The sequence below is a fragment of the Podarcis melisellensis genome (genome assembly GCF_964234715.1).
Source record: "Podarcis melisellensis genome assembly, chromosome: 6".
NCBI classification, from domain to species: domain Eukaryota; kingdom Metazoa; phylum Chordata; class Lepidosauria; order Squamata; family Lacertidae; genus Podarcis; species Podarcis melisellensis.
The window spans coordinates 52,843,588-52,870,537 of record NC_138538.1 but is presented as its reverse complement, the minus strand read 5'-3'; the positions used below and the strand labels follow the sequence as shown (position 1 = coordinate 52,870,537).

Here is a 26,950-nt window from a genome sequence, read left to right as displayed (position 1 = left end):
ACTAGTTTTGGATTTTAATCCATGGGTGCTAACTTTTTGTTGTTCAATATTTATCAGATCCTTCCAAAGCTGCTATTAACAGACAGAGCAAAGCAATTAATATCTGTAAAAGATCCTCACACAACAATTAAACCCAGATTAGATCTTGCCCATCCAAGTTGCACATGAATAGCAAATATTCCATAGTTCAGCAACCGAGCCGTCAAAGTGCTTCAGCTGACAGGAATCCAAATAAATATGTGTTATACCTGGATACATTATATATGGCAAGAATTTCTGATCACAGAAATTTAGACTATATAGTGTCTAAATTTCTGTGATCAGAAATTCTTGCCATCAAAATTTTTATTTAATTTGCATATTCAAATTCTCTTTTTTGCGGGGGACGGGGACGACGACACTCAAATATTGAAAATCAGGGATTTAGGGAGGATTAAGGAACAACATAAAGGAAAGGAAATCCCATCATCTGAGCATGACAGTAGCCCAAGCCCTTCTCTTGTTTGACAAAAGTATGAGCATACATTTAAAAAATAATAATTTTGTGTTAACGAGGAATATGAAAACCTCTGTCCCCCTCCCATCCTACGAGAAAGAGATTAAAGCTAATTGGTATTGCAGTGTGTGTACCTTTGTGGTAGCTGTTTCAGTGACAACAAACATGAAATTTCATTTTGCCAGTTCAGTGATTTAATCATTGCACTCATATTTTCATTATTTTTTTAAAAAGAAAACTGCATATATCCCAGTACAGAAGTGAAGCGTTCAGTCCTTACGGTCTCATGAAAATGTGTCTACCTGCATGTTTTAAAAAGGCCAGAAAGCAATCCATTCTGAATCCCTCCACCTTGTAAAGCGGTCTAAATTGCATTCAGAAAAATAACTTCAGACTCAAGTACTTGGTAGACATTTGCATGCCTCCCCGCCTATCCATATATATATATATATATATACACACACACATATTGTTAGTTCAGTGCTAAGCATGCCATCTAGAGGCTATAGTGTTAGTTGCTAATGAAAGCCTTCAAAGGTCAGGGTGAAATTCAAACATTTCTACAGTATCTGCTTTAGAAATGCAAGAAACAGAGTAAACAATACATCTTGTGAACTTGGACTGGCCAGTGAGCATTTGAAATTCTGGAAGGAAGTTTTGAAATATAACAGGGTTCTTCTTCAGGCTGAATATTCAAGTGGTGGAGAAGATGCAGCCAAACTAATTTACTGTGGAGCAGGAGACTCTTAATCTCAGAACTGTAGGTTTGAGCCCCATTTCCTGCATTACATGACCCTCATGGACAGATGACCCCTCGGTCCCTTCCAGCTCTACAATTCTGAGTCACGAGAGGAAAAGGACCTGCAGAACTGTGGTCATTATTTACCCACCACATTGTCAAACTTTGCTTCAATTCACCACCCCCATTTGGTGCTGAAGATACGGAGGACCATTTTGGACAAGTTCTACATGATGATTAGTTCTGTGTGGGAAATAGGGTGTACCTCAAGTATTGCTTCACATGTTGAGCACATACATGCGTATTTGTCAAATGCCTAGTTTAGATATTGCCTTTTGGGAAAATTTAAATCATAGTTTATAAAATTAGATTGACCTAAAATGAGCGCTTGTTCTATGTCACTTCTGTGAGTAGGGTAGTAACCAAGGAATTAATACAATGAAAAATGTAGAATGGTGTACAGAACTTGGGGTTAAGAAAAGGTCCTCAGTTTCAGTCTCTTAGCCTTGTACTTTTAGAGTTTTCTATTATTATTTTTTAATCACTCAATGGTACAACTCACTGCCCACCACTCAAGCAGGCCCTTATTCTTTTTATTTCTAATCCTCTAAGCATTTGGAGTTACTTCAGTTTCTCATAGGATATTATTTCATAGTCTCTTACAAAACTAAAATATCTGTTTGGCAACAGTATATAAGGAAGAGAATTTCAGACACAGGTGGGCAAATCAGTGCAGAGGGTTTAAAAAAGATTATCGGACTATCAAATTGTCTAAATCTGGATGAAAGCAAACTTTGTGTATTCCAGTTATATCCCATTTCTCAAAGACTCCTTCCATCTCCATGGCAGGATTCAAGTTCACAGGTAAACTTTCTGCATTAAGTCCATTAGTCCTAGAACAAAGATACAGGAAAACAGGAACCTACCCTATAAGGTCTGAAGTCAAAAGAACATTTCTGACAATTTCAGCCCAAGTCTTAAGGATTTAGGAAAGGGAAACCACCCACCTCTGGTGATACAGGTCAACTGATGCCTTACAAGTTAAAGAGATTATATAAAGCAGGTCCTGTGAAAGAGCTGATCAGAGTGGGATGCTTATTCTAAGAGGAAATTTTCAGTCCTCCATGCTAGTGAAGGCTAGGTCAAATCCAGCACTTTAAGAGTGCAATCTTAAAGGGGAGCCTGTGGCCCTGCAGGTGTTGCTGGACCCCAACTCCCATAAACACTAGCCAGCATGACCAATGACTAGGGCTGATGGGAGTTGTAGTTCAGGAACTTCTGGAGGGCCACAGGTTCCCCAGCTCTGCTGTACACACTCACCAGAAGGCTGATTGAATTCAACAGGATTTACTTCTGAGTAGACACCCATAGGCTTGCATTGCAAATCTACAGTCCTAAGCACGCCTACCTGGGAATAAGCCCCACTGAACAAACTGGGACTTAAATCTAAGTAGACATGCATAGGGATGTTTGGTAAACATTGAATTGTAGCACAGAATTTATGCAGATACTTAAGGCCTATTGAGCAATGGGTAGAAAGGAAGGAGAGGTCAATGCAACTACTTAGGCAGCTGAAAATCGACACACACAGCAAGTATGATAGACAAGCACTGCTGCAGGTTGCACTTTGGTAAAGAAGGCAGCAATTTCAAACATTGGCAGCAGCCATGGGCAAAACAGGCTGACTTCATCATACATGCCTATTTAAAATTCAAGCCATTTATCACCTCTACAGATGCTGAAAGAGGTTACAAATCTTGCTGAGTTGTAATGACTTTGGGTGACTAAGATCGCCATCCTTTACATACGTACCTGGGAGTAAGCCCCATTGAGCTCAGTGAAACTTACTTCTGAGTAGATAGTTCACCTGCTGCATATTAGTTCTTCTTGCAAAGCATAAGGTCAAGGGAAACAATGAAGCGCCTCTTGTTTCTAGATTCAGCATGAGGCACAAAGTATGTGGTATGTGGGTGCCAATCCAATAATTTTCACCAGTCTGTGAAAATTTGAAATATAATTACAGGAGAGCTCTTCAAGGAGATAATTTACATAGCCATAGCTCAGTGGTAGAGCATCTGCTTCGCATGCAGAAAAATTCCTAGGGTAGGGCTGGGAGACACTGGTGGAGGAATGGGAGTGCGGAGGGAGCAGACCGCCCCCAGCATCACTATTCTGGTAGGGTGGCATAACAGTGGGCCCCTCAGACATGCATCATGCACACACACCCTGCGCCGGATGCCACACCCCCACAGGTGGCGCGCCACGCCCCCAGAATGCGTGCCACACCCCCGGGATGCGCGCCACACCCCGCCTGCTCTCCACCCCTGGTAGTGGAGCATCCAGCTTCCCCACTGATGGGAGAGGACCCTGACTCAAATTCTGGAGATCCCTCTAGCAACCAGTGTAGACATACTGTGCTAGATGGTCCAGTGGTCTGACTTAATATAAAGAAGCTTCATTTGTTCCTATCCACAGTTAATGCCCACCTTTCCTTAGACCTTATAAAATGTTATTGGTGAAATAATTGTTGCATAAAGGGTGGGAGAAGCTCACATACTGAGCCAAAGAAACAATGAAACATGATAATCCTGAAGTCTTCCTTCTAATGTGGAAGCCATTTCTAGTTTACACAGAAGCTAATAAAGCCCTCACTAAGAAGTCCCAAATGTTAACTCAGCACTGTAATGGGTTTTAAACCCTCATTTTGGCTAGCATCAAAGCTGGATCCTAAATTGGTTGAATACAGATGTGGCGCTGGAAGCCTTAAGCGCCTTTCAGATTAATTTAAAATATTGCAAAGTGTTGCTTTAACTTTGCTTAATTTGTGTCACCAATTAGTTTTCTAATCATGGATTACGCATGGAAATTTAATTTGAAACGTAGTTCATCCAAGGATCTCTCATGAGACAATCTGGCTGTGTGCCTTATTGGAAAAAGAATGTCGGGAAACAAACTAATGTGGTGTAGACGTTTGGACGAGGACTTAGGAGGCTTCCTCACGCACTGGGTGGTCATGGGCCACTCATTGTCTCTTTGCTTAACCTACTTCATAGGCTTATGGTGAGGATGAAATGGAGAGGTGGGAACCACATATGCCACCCCGAGCTCCTTGGAGAAAAGCCGGGGTCAGGAGCAGCTGGTGCACAGCGCAGCCCCTTCCCAACAACATCGCTGCTGCTGCCCACCTGGATGGCCCCAGCCTGACTGCTCCCCTGCCCTCATATCACCCAGGAAAGTGGCAGCAATGCTGTTGTTGGGAAGGTGGTTCAACAGTACTGTCCTACCATGCTGGCTTCCCCTGGATAAATACAATGATAGGTAGACAGATCTGCCACTGTAATTTACCCATATTCCAAACTCTGGAGAAGGGCTATTGCTGGCTGAGCCAGGGGAAATGAGTTGGACTCATACACCCTTTTTGCCCGTGTTGCTTCTGTTGGGTTGCTAGGTCACGTGACTTAGCTGAATAGAGGTTGCTATAATAAGCAAAACACCCTTACTCACGTTGGACTTTTGCTATTATCTTGCAGTGTGATGCTGAGCAATTTTGCGCCCAATAGCGCATTCATTCTCCTATTAACAGTTCAGTATTTCTTTTTTGTAGGAAATGTGTATGTGTGTAAATTATTCTTTAATGAAACATCAGAAATAGAAAGCTAGCTGGCTAGCTGCACAAAATGAAATAGAAGAAAGTTGAATATATTTTATATAATATATAAATATATTTTATATAATATATAATAATGGGAAACTGAGTCCACTAAAAATACCCTTTGTTATTCGTGTTACCAGGATTCCATTTTTTCCTGGCCTTGGTGCCATTCAGTCTTGCATTTTCAGTTTCAGTCAAAATTATGACCTAAGGCACATTTCAAGAAGAAAAGGAAGCTGCTTAAAGATGGGTGAGCTCACTGCCTTGTTCCAAAAGACAAGTTATTAACACTTATGACTTTTTCACTCAAAATGGAAACTTCTACACTGTATCCAAATGCAAAACTATGCTCAGACACTGCACCAGCCCATTCCAAAGGAGTCACAAAGCTGTCTCCTAGTGTTCCACTGACATCATCCATTTGTGCAAGGAGTTCTCTTAATCTGGTGGTAATCCAACTGGTTTGCCACCAAAGATGTTTCTGGCCACACAAGAATTCCTGGATGAAATCCCAGAATATGCTCCTCATTCTCTTAGGACCAGAGAAGAAGAGAGTGGAAGGAACTACTGAAGCTACTGGCAAGGTCTCTTTGTGTTTGCTTGAAGGGTTGGTTATAGGAAGTCTGGCTCAAATGTCTACATTGTGCAGAATAATGGAACACCAGCAACTGTGGCACACTAGCAAGAAGCATGGCCAAACATGGTGACACCATGTGCAGCCTGTGATACCTTCTATTCCTTGCAGATTTTAGCCCTAACACGTTTAGCAACAGCTCTAGGGTTGTCATAGGAGAATAGGAAGAGCCTTATAATAAATTTAATAATACTTTTTTTATTTATACCCCGCCCTTCCTTATTCAGGAAACCGGGCTCAGGGCAGCTAACAACAAATTTAAAACACTTAATTGATGCTAAAAAAACCAGCATAAAATACGGTATAAAGTGTAAATAACAATAAAATCAAAAATCAATTTCAGGGGGAAATCCATCCAATAAACATTAGATGATCACCAGTGCTAGCTGGCTAAATTAGTCCCACTTGGGCCAGCGAGGAGTCCAGGGGAGAACCAGCTGTGGGATCCCAGAGCGGGCAATCTTCACAAGAAGGGGAGGGGGAGGGAAGGAAGGGGAACAAAAGATTAGGCCAGGTTCAAATTGAAAGCCAGGCAGAATAGTTCTGTCTTACAGGCCCTGCGGAAGGAGGTTAAATCCTGCAGGGCCCTGGTCTCATGGGACAGAGCATTCCACCAGGTCAGAGCCATCACTGAGAAGGCCCTGGCCCTGATGGAGGATAATCTAACTTCCTTAGGGCCCGGGGCCTCTAAACTATGATTATTCATGGACCTTAAGGTGCTCTGCGGGGCATACCAGGAGAGGCGGTCCCATAAGTACAAGGGCTCTAAGCCACAAAGGGCTTTAAAGGTCAAAACCAGCACCTTAAACCTGACCCGATACTCCACCGGGAGCCAGTGCAACTGGTAAAACACTGGGTGAATATGCTCCCATGGCAGGGACCCCGTGAGGAGCCTCGCTGCAGCATTCTGCACCTGCTGGAGTTTCTGGGACAGCTTCAAGGGCAGCCCCGCATAGAGCAAATTACAATAGTCAAGCTTATTGAGTCCACTGGTCCATCTAGCTCAGCATGTCTACACTGGCTGGCATGATTTCAGACAGAGATCTCTCCCTGACGTACCTGGAGATTCTGGAGATTGAGCCCAGGATCTTTTCAATGCAAAGCAGATGCTCTGCCACTGAGCTATGTCCCTAGCCTAGTAGTTCTAGGGAGTAAAGTGTGATATTTAAGATAAACCTATAGCTTCCATACAGGCTAGATTTCTGAGTGCCACACACACCACCTCAATATCTATGTGTCCTTCACCTCTCTGTGACTAAACTCTGATTGACAGCCTGTATTCTCACTTAGAACAAGTGAGTTCCAGTATTAGGGATTGTGGCAAAGGTGTTGCTCCAGATCTACATCCTCTAGAGTTCTGTTTCCATCCCATAATCCTCATTCAACCACCGTCTTGTCAATCAAATGAGAAAGAAAATCAAGGAAGCACAAGGAACTGCTAACGTCGGTTGCCAAAGAATATTACTGGAGAGCAGCAGCCTTTGAAAGATCAGTGCCAGAAGGGAAATCCCAGGTGGTTTGTTTCCATAACCAATTCATGTGACCAAATCAAGGGTAAAAGCCAGCCAATTGATGTAGGAGCATCAAAGCAAGAGAACAAGATTCATCTTAAAATCAAAACTATATGAAGAAATCTGCAAAGATTGGTGGTAGGTGTTGCAAATATGCATTATTAGGTTGCCACCTTGTGGCAATGTGCATGATGTACAAATGACTAAAGATGACTGACCAGCGTGAATTAATTGTTGCTATGAAAAGTATCAGACAATTCTTGTACAATATATGTATTTTAACAATCCCATGAAAATTAGATACTCTGAGTGAAGGAAAACTATGGGTTCATTTCTTGTTCTTCAATATACGGACTGACAAGCTGCACATTTGGGGGCAAAAATGGTACATAACTGTTTTTCCTTCCTGATGTGCTGAAATCACACAGATATCATGACACAGAAATAAAGAAATGGCAAAGAATGTACTTGAGCACTAAAGAAAGCAAACCCACAAGAGTAGGGATGGCAATGATTTAACGATTTGGCATACTCTTTCCAAGCTTTGTGCCCAGGTACAAAGAAAGAAACATAGGATTCCAGATGGTTGAACCTTCCATGTATTTAGGCAGTTTTCAGCTCAATATACACCAATAATGAAGTCAAGAAGGATATGTGCCACTGAAATTCAAGATCATGCTGCCAGTTTGCAGAGCTTCTATTCTCAAAGGATATAAGTTGCTATAGGGTGTTGCCAGACTGTCACTCTTTTTGTAGTAGGAATTCAAGTGCATACCAGAAAATTAGGCTTGCACACTTAAAGTGGATTAATTGCCCTGAAACGAAACAAACAAACAAACAAACAAACCCCTACTTTTAAAAACTCCTGATATTTTGTGGTTTGGCAAATGACAGCCAAATGCATTAACAAGTGTGGGATGAATGAGTACCATCATGGGAGGGGTGTTTTCAGCTACCCCACCCTTTGCCCTTGGAAGCCTTAAAAGAAATTGTTACAGGAGAGAGACACTGAACAACACCATGCGAGGAATGTCCCGGGGAATAAGGTGAAACTGTGGAGCTCCCTTGCTATTTTTGTTATTGGCTTCTGCGTGCCATTTATGTAAACTTGGTATATTTATAGTATTGAAATGTGGTTTTTTTGTATGTTATTATATTTGCTATTGTTTTGTTGTGCTATTATGAAATTGTTTTTGTAGTGTTTGTTTGAAATGCATCCGTTTCTTTTTTTGTAAGCTGCTTTGAGCATAGTGTGTGTGTGTGTGTGTGTGTGTATGTGTGTGTGTGTGTGTGACAGCAGCATACATATAAAATGAATGAATAACATGGAGAAGTGTTAACACCCTGCAAGCAATCAGGATGAATGCTTGTTGCCATATTATCACTCCCATAAAGAAATTAGACAAAACGCTCCATAAGGACCCACAAAGACCCAACCCTTGGCTAGCAAATGTAGCCTTCTTCCCCTCTTGCACTGAGGAACCAGTTTTCCCTTGACATGTGGTTAAATTCAGCACTGGATGTCTCTTACATTATTTTCGTTTCTGAAAGAAATATGCCACATCGCCATACAAAGGAGATGCACAGCACATCAGGGCTGGGGGCAGTTGATTGAAAGAGTGGTGATTACAAGCCAGATCAACAGGAAAAGGCCATAAACATTTAGCATGTATTTCCAGGACATCCTTCCCTCTGGCTATGATCATGATGATAATATAAGGGAAGTCCATTATATGCTAGCACCATCTACTGGAGATCAAAGAAGAAGCAGGTTAACCAGTCTCTGGCTGCAAGCTAAAAAGCTACCCTTTCCCAACCTTAGAGAGAGGACGCAAAGGGCCATAGCATAGCACTGGAGCATCTACTTTGCATGTAAAATCTCCCAGCATCTTCAGGTAGGGCAAAGAATGACCCCTGCCTGAAACCCTGAAGGTCACTGCCAGTCAGGGTAAGCGTTACTGAGCTAGGTAGATATATGGGCTGACTGGCTGTAAAACAGTTTCCTGTGTTGTTTATTTATTTTATCTAACAAAAAAATATAACCCACTCAATTGTAGTAACATCTCTAAGCAGTTTGCAGGAAATGTTCCGTAAGCCCTTTCCAAATTTGAGAATTGGAGCACTTTTGGGGGGGGGGGATTTGCCAAGGGTGCCTTGCAACCATGAAGGCCAGTGGCAATGCCAAATGCAGTAACAGAACCTTCCTCCTTTTTTCCCCCTAGGGTCCCAGGGGCTAAATTATTTCAGAAATGTATTATTTCCCCTTGCAAAAAAGCAAAACAAAACCCTAACGTAATATTTATTATCTATATGCAAAAATCAACAACAACAACAACAATAATAATACCCCACCTATCTGGCTGGGTTGCCCCAGCCACTCTGGGTGGCTTCCAACACATATAAAAACATAATAAAATGTCAAACATCTACAGTCTGGCAGTGCCTTTATGGTAGAACCAATTGAAATGTCATGAAATGGCAAGCAAGCTTACCATTTCTGCAGTTTTCAGCAGCCTGGATGTTAATGAAGCAATATGAAGAACTCAAAAGCTTGCTCACTTTTTGTGACATTTTGGTTGGTCCTCATAAAGGCATTGCCTGCAGATTTTGTTTTCCTCCCTCTTAGTGGACCAGCATGACTCATAGCTTCTTATGCTTAATATCAGACAAGGAGGGAGTGTTTAACCCTTTCCTCCCTGGCTGCAGACTTGACAAAAACCACTCCTTTGAAGCCGCCATGTGCATTGGAAGGAATTTCTCCATTGGTGCTAATAAATAGAGTAATGAAATCTGAGTTATTTCTCTTTTTTAAAAAAAAAAAATTATTCATTTTTCAAACACATAATAAAAAACAAACACAACACAAAACAAAAACATACACAACAATAAACATATACCGACTTCCCCATACCTCCCTTTCGCTGCATCCTTATTCCACAATTCTTTAGCAACCCTTTAGTCAATTTATCTTTTTAGTTCCCTTTCATTAAATTTCCTTAAACTTATTAGTTACAGCTGTAATTCTCTACTTCTTACCCCTTGACATCTTAACACTCCTCAATTTTACAACAGTTTTTAAGATATGTTTTAAATTTCTTCCAGTCCTCTTCCACTGTCTCTTTCCCCTGGTCTCGGATTCTGCCGGTCATCTCTGCTAGTCCCATGAAGTCTGTCACCTTTGTCTGCCATTTTTCCAGAGTAGGTAGTTCTTGCATCTTCCAATACTTTGCCAGAAGAATTCTTGCTGCTGTAGTAATTTTTTTAATCGTGTAGACTCCATAAATCTGAGTTATTTCTCTGCCCTTGCTTCTCCCCATCCCAACTTCTGACAGATCTACATGGCCTGTTCAAATCATGTTCACATAGTACGCTCGTTTTCAGTTCTTTGAGCTTAAGACGTTACCTGAGGCTCTTGGGACCAGCAAAAAGATGAGCTTGCATATTGCTCCAAAACTTCCACGTGTTCCAGCACAAAATGTGGGGTGTGCAAAAGTGTAATTTTCCATGTCTCTGGTACAGTTTCATTGCAAACAATGGATCAGGGTGTGAAACGAAGGGAATAATGGGGGTAATGGTGCGGAACATGTAGCTGGCTCCAGTGCGACACACTTCATTGGACCCAGAGTCAGAGCCAATTTCCATGTAACCCTTTGTGGCTTAAACACTGTAAGGGGGGGGATGTCAGAGCGAGGGACATTCAGTGCATTCATCCTGTTGATTTCCAAAAACCATGCTCCCACTGAGAGATAGTAGCTCAGTCGGTAGAGCACGAGACTCTTGATATCAGGGTTGTGGGTTCCAGCCCCATGTTGGGCAAAAGATCCCTGCATTGCAGAGGATTGGACCAGATGACTCTTGTGGTCCCTTCCAACTCTACAATTCTATGATGTGTGCTTAGCACCATCCTTTTACTTTGTTGTAACTCCTTCTTTAAGCAGCTTCATTGGCTCATCTGTCCACAGCCACACCATCAAATTAGGCAGCAGGCTTACGCTCCCAAACTCCAGGTGGTTCATTTGTCTTCGGCATACGCAGCCATTCCAGTGATTTATGCAGGAAGGAATAGCAACCCTATAGAGTCCACATCGGAACAATCCATGGGCATCCATCCACATTCAGCAACAAAATTTAGAGGAACTCAATATCCCAAACATAATTCCAAAACTGGCCTATGAAGGCTGGCTGGACTGTTTCTTCAGAACTGGAAAACTTTGCTTTACCAGATTTGATTTTCCCCCAACAGTCATGAGGGTACATAAACAGGAATGGACAGGTCATTAGCAGGTCTGGCATTGAGGTTCACAGGCCATTATCACCTGAATTGCCATATGCCTGTTGTCTGATACTACAGGCCATCCTTTACCAATCTGGTGCCCTCCAATGTTTTGGACTACGATTCCTATGAGCCCCAGCCAAAATGGCTGCACTGGCTGAGGCTTATGGGATTTGTATTCCAAAGCAACTGGAGGGCACCAAGTTGGAAGGCTGCTATTGGTCAAAAGCCAGGACTCTGCCTTGAAAATGTGTTGGGGATGGAAGAGATGTGAGTAGATTAAACTTCAACTTTCTTCATTCACAGGAGAAATTTTAGCAATCATCCTTTCAGTGCTCCTCCTGTAAGACCTAGCATAGAGGTTTGGAATGCTTTTAGCCCAGTCTTCCAAGGGCAATTGTCTTCATCCCTGAACTGATCTCTCATCTATCAGTGACAATGAAAGAAAACTAGTCCAACTAAATGTGGGGCAGAGTTCATCTTCCTTGATGGTGGTGACAAGAAAGAACTTATTTCTCCACCAACATTGCATTTTAGATCACGTTGGGATCTTTTGATTAAAGGCAGAATGTAAATATTTTTGAGGAAATGAAGTGTTTGGGGTTTTGTCCAAATGCAGTCGTACTGTGTTCATTTCTCTTTTCACACATGTGTGTGAATACTTTTCTCAGGGTAACAATAAAAATTAATCCTTGTTGGAAGAAATCAATCCATGCCCAAAGTTTATAAAATAAGACGGATATACCTTCAAAATACCTGGATCTATGGACAGAGATAATGCAAGACTGCATCTTAATTACCACTTTGCTACACAACAGCAGGGGTTGCACTTGAGCTGTTCGGCCTCAACACCCGCCTTTTAAAGCAGTTAACCTTTCAGTACACATCTTCCTTCATATTACTTGAGCATTCAGAATGGGAAGGGTTGGGTCGGTGAGGAGCAGAGAGAGAGAAGACAGGCAAGTCCTGTAATTCATTTTTGAGCTTGCACTTTGGAAAAGCAGATGCAGCCAGGGATGCAGTAGAAATCTGATAATTCACAGAATTCTGAGATGCCATTCTCAGAATTCTGAGATGTCATTCTTCAACCATCCTTGTTTATAAAAATACAGAAAAATGACTAAATAACTTACAAAAATGCATTACAGTATATTATGGGAAACTGCTTGCACTAGTCAAAACTGCATAGAAAAATGTGTATTAGAAGAGGGTCACATTAAAATGCGGACAAATTTTCATGAGGGTTCTTTGCTTTTTAAAAAGTGCACACACAATTGCAAATGGCTGCAGAAATGTGGAGAACTGAATTTAAGATTGGAAAAATGAGAAACCGAGAGGATGGATTTGCTCATCCCTAGATGAAACTCTTCTCCCGTCTAGATGCCCCTGGAAAGAGATGAATTTAGGTCTTTACATATATTGTCACCAAGGAATTATTAACAAGTACAAAGAGTAGAAATACATATAATTGCACAATTTGTACTTATCAATACACAAATGAGGAGCAAATCATGCTCAAACACATAGATCAGTTACAGAAGAACCAGACTGTAAAGGGGATATTATTTTTTGCCAAAATCATTAGCGATACAACTAGTAGCTGCATACTTTTGAGCAGCCACTGATAGTTTTGAAAATACACATAGATTGGGAAACCTTCTCCCTTCTTTCTCCCACTATTTTCTCACGTTTCATTGACCACCTGGTACTCAGCCTCTCCCCATGACAAGTGCCTAGGTCTTTCAGTACTTGACAAAACACCCAGCATCTCCAAAACACCATATATTAAAGCTCCCCACAAGATGATGATGATGCTCCTGCTAGCTGCACACGCCTTTTTTTGTGTGTACTAGATGAAGCTGCTCATAAAATACATCCCTGAACTAGAACCAAATTGTTCTAACATACATTCACACTAAGCCACCATACATCGTGTTAGTTTCTGTTCATATTGCTAGAAATTCCCAGCATAATCAGGAGAGACGTCCCATGTATCTGCACCAAAACATCGGGATGAACTGACTCACTTTCTATGTATTCATTCAGCAGAGGATAAATTTGCTCCATTACATATCTGCTTCAAGAGCTCCCCAATGGAACCTCATTAAAACTCCTCAGAACTTTTAGAAGGTCATATCTTGTGGCAACTAGATACTGCAGGTGAATTGCAACCTGTTAGTAATGGCATCTGGGGCAACATCTGGTCCTCTTTCTGTTTTGTTCTTCTACATCTTCACTTTTAGCTACACCTAATATATACATTTCTCATTGCCCATCGGGAACAGAAAGTCTTTAGGTAATTTGCTGTTGCCTCTTATGATGAAAGCTCAATTCAGTCCTCTGTAAGTATACCATTAGTTAAAACAGACTACATCACCTTCCTGTTACTAAGCAAAGGAAGGCTAACTATTTATAATTTGCCTTTTCTTCTTAACAATAATTGCTTACGCTGGAGGTTCACCTACCTGAAGAAGCATAGCTTTACCCTACTGGCAAGGCAAACATAAACTTCCTCTCAACCTAAATCCACTTTGGCCCTGCTAGGCTTATGCCCCTCGTGACACTTTAATCCAACTCATTTGCTTGATTCATCCCAGCTATAAACAAGCTTTTGAAACGAAAGCTTAAAAGACTAGTTGTGATACATTAAGATAATCATGGAGGAACTCCCCACAGGAGTTTAAGAAGGCCACCCCAAATATGTATTACCATATTGCTCACCTCCGTGTTGTGAGGGAAAACTTACAACTTCTCCCACTTCAGCTTTCATCCTGAGTCTTTTTCACAGGTCCTCTGAATTCAGCAAGGCATAGCTCTTTATTATTTTTAATCAGTTTGGATTAGCTTCATTCCTGGTGGATGCGCTAAGGATGTTTCTGAATGTATTCAGATTGTGAACAGAACCAAGTAAATAGGAGGCACCCACTAAATTCTTTATTTCATCAGCTCCTTAATTATCCCCAGCCCAGATTCTAGTGGTGATGTCTGTTGTGCAGATGTGAAAGCTGGCGATCCAGAAATGATTTAAATAAAAGCATTTACACTGAAACAAGATGAACTCCATTAATTATGAATACGACAATTAAGTGCTTTGTGAACTGTAGTCTTAGCTGGTTGATCTCTGTGGTAAGAACTGTTTAAGAAGCAGTAACATATTGCCAATAAGGCTCCTGGTTACTATGTTGGTTTTGGGTGTGTATATATATGTGTGTGTGTGTGTGTGTGTGTGTGTGTGTGTGTGTGTACATATACACACAGACACACACACCCAAAACCAAAAGACAGGCGGCACAGTGGTCTAAACCACTGAGCCTCTTGGGCTTGCCGATCAGAAGGTCGGCGGTTCGAATCCCCACGACGGGGTGAGCTCCCGTTGCTTGGTCCCAGCTCCTGCCAACCTAGCAGTTTGAAAGCATGCCAGTGTAAGTAGATACATAGGTACTGCTCCGGCAAGAAAGTAAACAGTGTTTCTGTGTGCTGCTCTGGTTTTGGTTTTCCGTTGTGCCAAAAGCAGCTTAGTCATGCTGTCCACATGACCCGGGAAAACTGTCTGCGGACAATCACCGGCTCCCTCAGCCTGTAAAGCGAGATGAGTGCCGCAACCCCAGAGTCATATGCGACCGGACTTAACTGTCAGGGATCCTTTACCTTTACCTTTATATGTATGTACTGTATACGGTGTTTGAAATTCCCCAGGCGCATTTTGCTACGGGCGCAGGTCCAGTTGCGATTATGTGGAGATTTCTGGGCCTCAGGTTGGCAACCACAGTTAAAAAACCTCTGCCTTAGTCCATTGTTAATGCCATTTCCATTTCCACTGTATTTCTCCTTCTTGCCTACTGAGACAAGTGATTTGTTGCAAGAGCAAGCTACAGCCAAGCAATGTAGTTGAGATCATAGAATCATAGAATTGTGGTGTTGAGAGGGACCCCAAGGGTCATCTAGTTAAATTCTCTAGCAAATAGAATAGACATTCTATAGTGGCAACTGTAACCTAGGTTTAAGGTGCTCATTTGGTGCCTAACTTATACAGTGGTACCTCGGGTTACATACGCTTCAGGTTACATACGTTTCAGGTTACAAACTCCTCTAACCCAGAAATAGTGCTTCAGGTTAAGAACTTTGCTTCAGGATGAGAACAGAAATCATGCTCCGGTGGTGTAGCGGCAACAGGAGGCCCCATTAGAAGTGGTGCTTCAGGTTAAGAACAGTTTCAGGTTAAGAACGGACCTCCGGAATGAATTAACTACTTAACCCAAGGTACCACTGTATATCTGAGTTTCTACACTGTGTATATGTGTGTGTGTGTGTGTGTGTGCACGCGCGCATGTGCAGGTGCAGGTGCAGATGGGTAGATAGATAGTACCACAGACATCAGGGCTAAGTGAAGCTTTGGAAAATAAATGCTGCAACATTCCACATCAGGCTATGCTTGAAAACGTTAAGAGCCTATGAAGACAACTTTAAGTGCGCAAAGGAGGAGCCAGCTAAAAAACACCAGAGAGCGATAATGCACCTCTTCAGACAACCAGAGCCCTGCTGGCTCCAGGCACACTTCAACGGAAACCAAAGACTGCAGAGATCTTCAAGAGTCTTCTGAGAAGTTTCCCAGGCAGATCAAGCTTGCTTCTGACTGCCAGGGAACTGAAAAAGGCTTGAATAGCTCAAGCACCATTTCCCAAAGACAGAGATAGGTACATTTCACTGGTCTTAATGACACTGGCTAGCGAGAACCATATCAAATGCATCACAGTCTCCCAAAATGTCATAAATGTATATTTATCTGAGCTAGAGACAAAGGAGCCCTGCTAAAGATTAAAATTTGCGGCTGGATATACTAACCTTCTGGTCATTTTCCTTAGGTGAAAAAGCTCATCTGTTCTCCCAACAGCAACAGGTCAAAAATGAAGAAATGAAAGTTACTATTCTACCTTATCTTCCTCCCATATGCTTAAACTGTTACAACAATGCTACAATTTGCTCAGGCTAATGATTCTTAAAGGGAAGTGGGCAACTGCTTCCCACTTAGATCGTCACACCATCCCACTGGCTAGAGGAGTAAGCAAGTCTGGACCAAGATGAGTAACCAAGGACTGAAGGAGGACTCTTCTGATCAAGATGACATGCTGTCATGCATTCACAGAAGCAGAAAGAATGCACTATATAGTTTAGAAACGCAGTAAAAATATTATACTGTAAACATAAGACTTGATTTTTAAGAGTTTTTTGCTTTTTCTTGTAAAATGAAAATTATAAATAATCTGTTTCAAAAAAAGAAAGCATGCACTATTGCTTTGTAACAGGAGCCTAACATTCCAGGGCACCCCAGCCCTGCATATGCTATGCTCCACTATTTCAAAATGCAAAACAAAAGCCAAAAAGCTTCCAGAACAGTTGACAGAAGTCCAGATTTGTGCTCCATTGACAATCCTTCTGATCTGACCATACATTTGGCTCTTCCTTTCAATACTTGAATCCTAAACCCATTTCCATGGGCGAAAGCACCACTCTGAATTCAAAGGGCTAACTTCTGAGTAGTGATATATAGCATTGAGCTGGTAATTATTTATTTACATCTTTTGCCAAAATTATTTTACCCAATTATGGATTGGGGGAATTAAATAAAAAAGACAGATTATGGACAGCCCTGTGCCATGCCTATTTCCTCAGAATTTAGCAATTCTTGCCCTCAGGCTGTCACTGCAAACTTGCTTGTCCTGTGGAACTCAGTCAGACACATAAATGTGTACTAGATCAAGCAATTAACCTCAAAACCTTTGCCAGATTGCAACTCTATATAAAACAGAGCACAAGACTTGGTGTAACAGGACAGGGTTGCTGTGTTGCAGAAGCAATTGTAGCTTAGACTATTCTAGCTGGATCTTCCAAGCATAGCCTTCCAAGCACATAACTTTCTGAATAAGCCCAAATAAGGTTGCTGGACACAACTGCCTTTTAGATCATTTCAACAAATGAAACAGTGAAGTACTTAATACTTCTTTCCTCCCTAACTGAGACCACTCACTGATTTGACATACAAGACATGGGACATAATTAAAAAAAACAAAAATGATTAAAATTCACTGATTTCAATGAGAGAAAGCTAAGCACACGCTTAACTATCCATAACTGTCAATGAGACTCTACTGCGAAGCTTTCCAAACTTTTCACGTGGGTGACAAACTTTTTAGACAAGCATCATATCACATCACAGTAATTCAGTTTTAGTAGCAAACCAGAAGTTAAACTGACCCCTTTCCAGCCATTGAAAGAGTATGGGGAGTGTTTGTTCAACACGGCAACACATTAACATGTCGCAACACACGGTTTGGATAGCTCTGCTGTACTGTGCATCAGCGCCAGTAATCCTTGCCTCCCAGCCTTTGCACAAACCACATGGCCCCCTGTAGTGCAGGAAGCTCTGCATGTATACCATCAGGTGCAAATGCTTCCTTATGACCTGCCATCCCTGATCATGAAAAACTCCACTGTTACCAGGGTCTATGCACTTTAAAGGAAGACTAAGGAGCTAAGTGACTTCCCTGTTGACAAATATGGGAGCAAAAACACACAGGTGAAGCTCATGTCACAAACAAGATTCGAAAAGCATAAGAATTGTTCTTCCTTTCTTTTCCTTTTAAATAATAAATCATCTATTCAAGAGGCATATTCAAAACAGGACCAGAACACTTAAACATGTCTAAAATGAGTATTTAATTTTTTTCCTAAGTTAGAAAAATATAAATTTCTCCTACTTACAAAAAGAATTGCTTAATTTAATAAGCAGGACTAATTGTCACTGAAGTGTTAAACTTGTACCTAGAACGTACTGCTTTCCTACTGCAGGTAAGGAATGCTTCTCCATACAAAACAAAATATGTGTCAGGGAAGAAGGGTCCTAACCTTGCCTTCTTCCAAACATGCCACCTTCCTATATGCAGGGATTGACTGATTTATGGTACATGGTTGCATCATATGAGACCTCACCAGCAGTATGATGTGGAACGGACCAGATAAAGGTTTATCATCTCAATGAGAACCAGGCTTTAAATGTATTAAATATTAATATTGAAATACTTAATGCTACTAATTCTTTAAGCGTCACCAATGAATCAACAGTCCATTTAAGAGTTCAGATTTCAATCAATAAAGGCTTTGATCCCAAATATATTTGCAATTTTTGACTGAATTCAGTGGAATCAATAGTATCCTAATTATTTAAATGAAATTGACTTTTTAAATGACACATTTTTATGACTGCATCTAAATATGCTTAAATAAAAATACACTTAACTAAGTTATGAACTGAGATATTTGGTTATAGGTTATCAAGAAATCCCACATCCTGGGATATTTAAATGCATTATACATGCAAAGCACTACCGTGCATTATTCTGAAGGCATTCTTGTTCATTATGCAATATGCACTACAAACTATGCTAATGCTATATATGCAATATGCACTATATACACTGTACATTTCATATGCAGCATGACATGTTGGTGTTGCAACATTATACAGTAGCCCAGCGAGCAACACTGCATAATACATGCATTGTGCAGCACGATGACGATTGTCCATTACCTGCATGTTAGGAAACATTACTGACGGGGAAAAGCAAACCACTTTCATACGTAACGTATGGTAAAAAATGGAACTGTTATACATTTGAAATGTACTATACACTGCCTACGCAGTGATAAGGAGACACACAGGAAGTAAAAATGGTATGTCGTTGGCCCAACCCGTTGTGTAAAATTTGCCAGCTTTGAAAACTAGGCAGCTGTTTGTCAAGTGCAATTATTCACTGCTAGAATCAAGTAACATACAATCATATAATTGTATAGCTTGAAGGACTCTAAGGGTCATCTTGTCCAATCTCCTGCAATGCAGGAATCTCATCATCCAATCTGAAACCATACTGGACTTAGCTTTGCAAATGTGCTAGCAGTTTTATTGCTGCGCCACTAGGTGGTCCGTAAAACCGAATAGGGCGCTAAAGGTAAAGGTAAAGGTACCCCTGCCCGTACGGGCCAGTCTTGACAGACTCTGGGGTTGTGCGCCCATCTCACTTAAGAGGCCAGGGGCCAGCGCTGTCCGGAGACACTTCCGGGTCACATGGCCAGTGTGACATCGCTGCTCTGGCGAGCCAGAGCTGCACACGGAAACGCCGTTTACCTTCCCGCTGGTAAGCGGTCCCTATTTATCTACTTGCACCCGGAGGTGCTTTCGAACTGCTAGGTTGGCAGGCGCTGGGACCGAGCAGCGGGAGCGCACCCCGCAGCAGGGATTCGAACCGCCGACCTTTCGATCAGCAAGTCCTAGGCGCTGAGGCTTTAACCCACAGCGCCACCTGTGTCCCGGAATAGGGCGCTACATACCAGCAAATTACTACTAGCCTTCTTGGTATCTCCAAGACAGTGCAGTGTTTAGAAGATATAGCATTGTAGTTGACTGGGGGAAACCTGGGATCAAAGCATCACTCAGACACGAAGCTCACCAGGTAACATTCAGTCAGTCACCATCTCTCAGCCTAACTTTATCTCACACCAGTTATCGTGTGGATATAATGGAATCCTATCTATCTGACAAGGGTGGGGAAGCTGCCACCCTCCAGGTGTTATTGGACTACAATGGCCAGGATGGGAAGGGCTGATGGGAGCTGGTGCCTAATGACACCTGGAGAGTCGCTGGTTCCCCATCACTGGTGCAAAAGGTAAAAAAAAAAAATACAAGCTCAGCCACAAAGCTTCCTGGGTGATCTTAGAAACCACAGGCAGCTGCTAAACATGGGAATCAAATCTCTGGTCCATTTAGCTCATTACTGTCTGCACTGAATGGAAGCAGCTCTCCAGAATTTGACAGGGCTCATTCCTGCCCTACGTGGGACTTTTTGCATGCAAAGCATGTCCTCTGCCATTCTCTTACATAAAGGACTGAGAATGTCAGGACAGAGCCCACAAGGAGGAAAGCTCTGTAAAACCTGTCAGACCAAGTACTTTTGAGGGCAGACAGCAGGAATGCCACCTCAGCACTTCCCTCAGCAGAAACAATGGCAAGAAAGGGCCAATCTTAGTGCCAAATCAAATAGGCTAACCCAAGCCAGCCCTGATCAGCTGCCTTCTTTTCTATCTCCTCCTCTCTATCCTGGCTGCAGAAGGCTGAACTAGCAGATGACAAGTTCCTCTAAGCTGCCATCACTAAACTGCAGGTCAAAAGTGCCACCTGAAGAGGTGGGACCTTAATTCTGTCTCATGATTCGGCTGTCACTGTGGAAAAAAAGTTGTTCTTGCCTGTGACCTGGAAATGGCACAATTGCAAACCTCTGCGGAGCATGGGAATCAGATGACATTAAAAGCTCTTTAAAAAGAAATAAATCACAACTTATTGGGCCAATCAACACATCATTTAAAAACTAAAAGCAAAACACTGTTCAGTATCTCCTATTCTGTTGGACTAGCCAAACTGCAAGACTTGGATCTTCAAGCTCACTGCTCAATGTTGCAGCACATTTTTCCAGCGCACAGGGCAAAACCCAGAATGTCTATTCATGAGGCGCTCTGTGCCTCTCAAGCGGCTGTTACAGGCAGAGAGTCCCTATGTAAAAATCCTAAATTGCAAATCCACGATCCTATTGGAGGAGGGTAAAATGTTACATATGTACAATATTCTCAAAAGACCTGTGGCAGTCCTCACTTTTTGCATGGGGATGCCCCACCGCATGTTCCTTTGGACACGTGGGGTGGGGAGGCGCTGCTGCCGGCATGCTTCACGTGTAGTTTCCACGGGTTCCAAACCACGTGGATGCCGTTCAGACGTTGCTGTGGGCGCCCCCGCCGTGGGCTTCCTCGCAATTCAGGGGCAGACAAGAGTTCCATTCAAGTACCAGGCGCGCAGCTCCCTTCCCACGTGCCGATTCTTAAAATGTCCTAGGCGATTCACGTTGTGGCTTTGCCCGCCTGCCCGGCCAAGGCCGGCTTCCCTCCTCGGCTTCACAAGTACCTTTCCAGGCCGGAGTGGAAATTGGGCTGCCTCATGTATGAGTTGTTGGCGGCGCCTCCGAACTGCCCGAGCCCGTTGAGCTGCGAGGCCGCCAGGCCCAAAAGCTGCTCGGCGTGATCGGCGCAAGAAGAGGCGGCGGGCCGCCCGGGCTGCAGGGCCAGCCTGTTGGGGGCGCCGTAGAGCTGCGCGCTGGGAGGCGAATAGGCGCCGGGCGGCAAGGCCAGGTGGGCGGGCGGCGAGGTCGAGTACGGGTAGGCCATGGCCGGGGGCTGCCGGCCCAGGAAGCCGGGGCTGACCTGCTGCGTCTGGAAGCAGGCCTCGGCGTTGCTCCCGGGGCAGCTGCCCAGGTCCCCGGCGCCGTTGAGGCCCAAGGGGTGGTGAGCCAGCTCGGGCCCCACCGGGGAGCCTTGCAGGGCCGCGGCTGCCTGTTGCTGCTGCTGCTGCTGCTGGGAGCTAATGAGGCTGTCGATGCTGAACATCCGCGGCGGCAGCGCCGGGGGCGCCCCCGGGTACTGGGGCAGGCCGGGCAGCTGCGCGCTGTAGGCGCCGCCGCCGCCGGGGGAATAGAGGGCGCCCCCGCCGCCCGGGTAAGCGGCGCCTCCGGAGCCTCCGCAGCCGGGCCCCGCTCGGGCCACGGGGCCCGGGTTGGGGGTGAAGGCGCTGGCGCTGTGCACGTAGCCCGGGTAGGTGGTGAGGTCGGTGCGCTTGAAGCGCTTCCTGCGCCGGAGGAAGGAGCCGTTGTCGAACATGTCCTCGGCGGCCGGGTCCAGCGTCCAGTAGTTGCCCTTGCCCGGGTGGCCCGGCTCGCGGGGGATCTTGACGAAGCAGTCGTTGAGGGTCAGGTTGTGGCGGATGGAGTTCTGCCACTTCTTGGGGTTCTCCCGGTAGAAAGGGAAGCGCTCCGTGATGAACTTGTAGATGCCGCCCAGCGTCAGCCGCCGATCGGGCGCGTTGGCGATGGCCATGGCGATCAGCGCGATGTAGGAATACGGCGGCTTGCCGCGCTGCACCGGGCGCTTCCTCCGACGGCCGCCGCCGCCGCCGCCTCCCGCACCACCACCTGCGCCGGGGCCAGGTGGCTGCTCCTCCACCGGCTGCTCCGCTGCTCTCTCTGCCGGGCTGCCTCTGGGCTCCGCTTTGATGAGCAGCGGTTCCACTTTGCAGCCCGACGGGGAGGCCCTCTGGAAAGTGGGGGAGCCCGGGCTAGCCCCCTGACTAGGCGAGTGGAGGGAGTCCGCTGTCATGGTGCATATACCCGAGAAAAAGGAGAAGCCGGCCAGGTTCATATACAAGGGAAGCTCCCGGGAGGGAAAGGCAGATGAAACAGCACAGCTCCCTCGGGGACCAGGTATTGGACGGGCGACCTGCTTTATATAGATCAGGCCTGGCGCCACCCTGGTGCGACCCCCTCAATGGCTCGGCTATTGCCCACCCACCTGAACGCTCCCCCTCCTCACTCGCATGCATTCTCTCTCTCCCTTCTCGCTCCGTCTCTCTCTTACACACACACACACACAGCTGTCAGAAAACAGCGTTCCACAAGCCAGTGCCAGCATTTCCTATGTGAAAAACTAAACCGGGCTTCCTTTCTTCGTTTGCACCAGGTAGAGAGGAGGTAAAGAAGGATTTCGTTTCCAGCCCACGGTGTAGCGCCATCCTATGCGTGCTAACTCAGAAGTGCGTCGCACCACGTTCAAGGGGACTTTTACTGCAAGTAAGCATGGCTGGATTATAGGATTGTAGCCTTAGCCCATAGCAACTACGACGAGGGAATTACTTTTCAGTAAGACGTTTGGGACTGCACCGTCTCCTTTTCGGCTTGGAGACGGGCTGATACGTCGAAGAACTCCTGGGAATTCCCCGAGGCGACTCCGGAACAGCAACTGGCTCCTAAGGGCAAGACTCTCCCTGCGCGTCAAGAGAATTTACTTGGAAGGAAGTGTGCTTTGCAGATGCTTTAGCCAACGGGATGTAGGAAGACAGACGCGCAGACTCGGCCGGCAAGTCCTTCTGCTGATGCTTCAGTTAAAAGAATGGAAGTTGCGCAAGAGGAAGGCTGGCACAGTTCCCATTGAGATTTGCGCAGGAGAACTTCCTGGTGAATAATGCCAATGGGCAGAAACAAATCTCATGGGATTCGGTTGGATTCGCTTTTGTATTCGAGCCGGTTGCCAGGGGAGTTCTGGTTCTTCTCGTCCACACATTCAATTAGAGCGCGTGCGCGTATATCATTCTTTTGCGATGTACATACGGACTTCTCTCACACATGCCAGAAATGTTTGAAGGATGAGATGGGAAAGGGTGACATTAATTATGATAAGCTTTTCTTAAGCAACACGCGGAGTTGTTCCAGCTGCCTCCAAATTACTTAGCACACCCTCTAACTCCTAGATCAAGGGACGGAGATCCTCCTTAAAACGAAAACAGAATGTATTCAACTCGACAGGCTTGCCAAGGGGATTCAAGCTAAGGGAGGGCCTTGGAGGAAAATAGGCAAAGGAAAACCGCGATTTTATTTTTTTCCTATTGTGTTGGATTATGAACGCGCTTTCAAAGTTCCCTTATGCCATTCATGGGCTTCGTTTTCCTTTGTGAGTACAGCAGGGGTGTGCTCGTTTTCTCAGTGCTACACATTTAGGCAGGAGCTTCCTCCTTCCGACCCAAGTCCTGATGTCCTCAGTTAGCAAGTACATGATACACCTGGCTGTAGTGTAGGGAATTCCGTGAATTCAAGGCACGCCTTCCTCTTTTTGCCCCTTCATATGGTGAAAGGAGAGGGTTGGGGGCATCGTCAGTAGCTGTGTTTTCACCGCATCAAAACTGGACTCGACTTTCCTGCTTATTTGAACTGGTTTGTTTGAACCAGTATCTACTATCAGCTTCCTTTCCAATCCGCTCCATCACCCGCCCGGTTTTAACATGCATCCTCATGCTCTGACGTACTCAGGATCTTGCTCGCTATTATGTAACATCTTAGCTGGTCCCGATATGGGTGTTGGCCTAATGTGGATCTAGGTCATAGGAGCCAACTCATAGGGGCCATGGGGGGTTTCCGCCCCCACAATAAAATATTTGAGGGGGCCGGCCCCCCAAAATCGATGGGCATTCCCATTCAAATGGTGTGTGTGCCCCGCGTTATGTGATCGGTTATGCGGAGCGGGGCTTACCTGGGCTCCCACAATATTTTATTCAAGTTGGCACTTCTGATCTGGGCCCTCCAGCGCTCCCCGCGTCCAGCCCGCTCCCGTGGGCCAACGGAGGCTGCTTTCAATTTTTTATCTACAGGGAACCATTGCTTGGTCTTTGTCTAGTCTCTCCTGCCCTCTTGAGTTTCCCAAAATTGTCCGTACCAAATCAAATATCACAAAACATATGTCGAAAATTCTCTAACTAGAATTGACTTAATAGTCCTAAATTCCCGGCGGTATCTCGGTGCCTGTTGGAACATCTCCATCTCGGTCTTCTCAGCGATTCGTTTAGGATTGGGCTGTTCTGTGAATAGTCCAATCCCGACCTTGTGCGCTCGAAACCAAGCCCCACTTCTCCTTCCCCCCTCACCCTGCGGGGCTTTCTTGCAAGGAAGTATGCTAAAATGGCCTTCCTAGACCTATTTGTAATAGCACAAGGCTGCAATCAGAGAGCCACTTCTCTGGGATTTAAGCCCCATTTGATTCAACAGGTGACTTGTTCTAGGACTGCGCAGTCAATTCCAGTGAATTCGCCTTATAGATACCTACGTGCCATAGGGCTGCGCAGATTCTGTTTTACGACCCACTGGAGGTTTCCCTACTTCAGCGCTGCTCAAGTCAATTGGGAGCTGTCCAGAGGTGCGCAGTTTCCCTTCAGATCAAAGAGATTTTCTCAGGCGAGTTTCTTGCTGCTTACACACCGAGGTTGTAAATTCTGTAGACAAGCGTTCGAGAGCAATGCGACTTCTCATTTGCAACGCAAACTTGTAGTGCGAATCGAGGCGAACGCCATTTGCAACCGCTGGAATCCCATAGGATAGCAGCTTTAAGGGGCGGAATAGGTAAGAGCCAGCTCCTCTGCGAAGCGCGAACAGCCAGCATTATAGCCAACACGAGACCGCGGAGAAACAAGAGGCGGGTGGGGGGGGTGTCAGCAGGGAACCCCCAAGTTCAACATCAACATCGAAACCGTCCACGCGCAATAGTACCCCGAAAACGGGCTTGGCTGGCTAGTTAGAATCCAGAACAGAAACACTTCGCACAGCTGCGCTGCAACATATTGCTGCAGGTTAAGTCTAGTAGTTAGTGTGTCAGACTAGGACTTGAGAGAGGAGGGTTCAAATCTCCATTCCTCCATGAAGCTCACTGAGTGTGACCTTGGGCCAGTCCCTGCCTCTTAGTTTAACCGACCTCGCAGGGGTGTTGCGGGGATTAAATGAGGAGGGGGAGAAGAGCTCCTTGGAGAAAAAGGTGGGATACGAATGCAATAAATAATAAAATAAATCATCTACCTACGCACCTGCTTAGCTACCTTTTCTCAAAGCGTTCAAAACACCTCCCACTGCTTCTTTAATGCTGGTTTACTTTTGTTTTTAACTTTTTGCAAACGAGGGTGCTTAGTTAGGAAACACAGAGATACCCTGCACGGTGCAAAACTGAAATTATTTGGGAACTGTTTACTAAGTTAGTTCCGGGTCGGGGGAGGTAAGTGATGGTCATTTCACTGCTCTAGAGAAGAGAACCGCCGCCACCAGGCGCGTTTAAACCTGCTACACCACACTAAACACGTTCCTTTCAGAAGTAAAAGACCGCGGATTTCAACTGAAATGACTCTCCGGAGCGTAATTTGCTGCTCGGGGTCTCCAATCCTAGACTGTAGCTGCAATCCTACTAGAGAAAGCCCCATGGAACCCAATGTGCAAGGTTCCTCTGTAATGCAAGGGTGCCTTTGAGCGTGTTTCGGATGCGCAGGTCCCTAAACTGCTGCTCCAAGACTTCGACCTGAGCGACAGTCCCCACATTGATCGGGGCGATTGTGGATTGGAGAAGGTCCTCGGCGCTGCAAATGTGACTGTAAGAAGCATCCAGGCTTCTTGAAGCTGCAACCGTGTGCAGACTTCCCTGTGAGTAAGCCCGCCGAATTCAGTGGGACTTCTTTCTGAAGAAACTACTTCGAGGCTGAGCTGTAGCACAGAGCGCTGCAATGCTGTTCAATGTCAGGAAACCAGGCGAGGGAACCCGGTCCCGTTGCTCCTTCTTGAACCATTCCTCACTTTGCCAGTGCCACTTTGTGCAATATCATGAAAGCGGGCAGGGGCGCCAACGTGAATAAAATATTGGGGGAATCCAGGTAAGCCCCGCCCTGCGTAATCTATCACAAGACGCGGCATTTGCACACCATTTGAATGGCAATGCCCATCAACTTGCTGGGAGGCTGGCCCCTTCAAATATTTTAGGGGGGGCGAAGGGACCTCAGCCCCTAGGAGTTGGTCCTATGAAAGAGGGAAAGGGACGATAGTTTAGATCAGGAGTGGGATTTATTTATTTACTTTTTTGCAGCCGGAGAGACCCATTACTTTCTGGGCAGCACTTCTGGGGGTCACGTGACGTCAGTGATTATGCCAGATGCAAAGGCATGTGGAGCAATGAATGTCAATATTACCTTTGTACAAT

General features: G+C 44.8%; 1 protein-coding gene across 1 annotated transcript; it reads right to left on the bottom strand.

Moving 5' to 3' along the window:
* Window positions 1-21,298: 21,298 nt before the first annotated feature.
* FOXE3 (forkhead box E3) lies at window positions 21,299-22,594 on the bottom strand (the record flags this gene model as incomplete). The annotated part of the gene is made up of 1 exon (XM_081916246.1): window positions 21,299-22,594. The coding sequence occupies one exon, from the start codon at window positions 22,592-22,594 to the stop codon at window positions 21,299-21,301; it is 1,296 nt and encodes a 431-aa protein (XP_081772372.1).
* Between the last annotated feature and the right edge of the window lie 4,356 nt (window positions 22,595-26,950).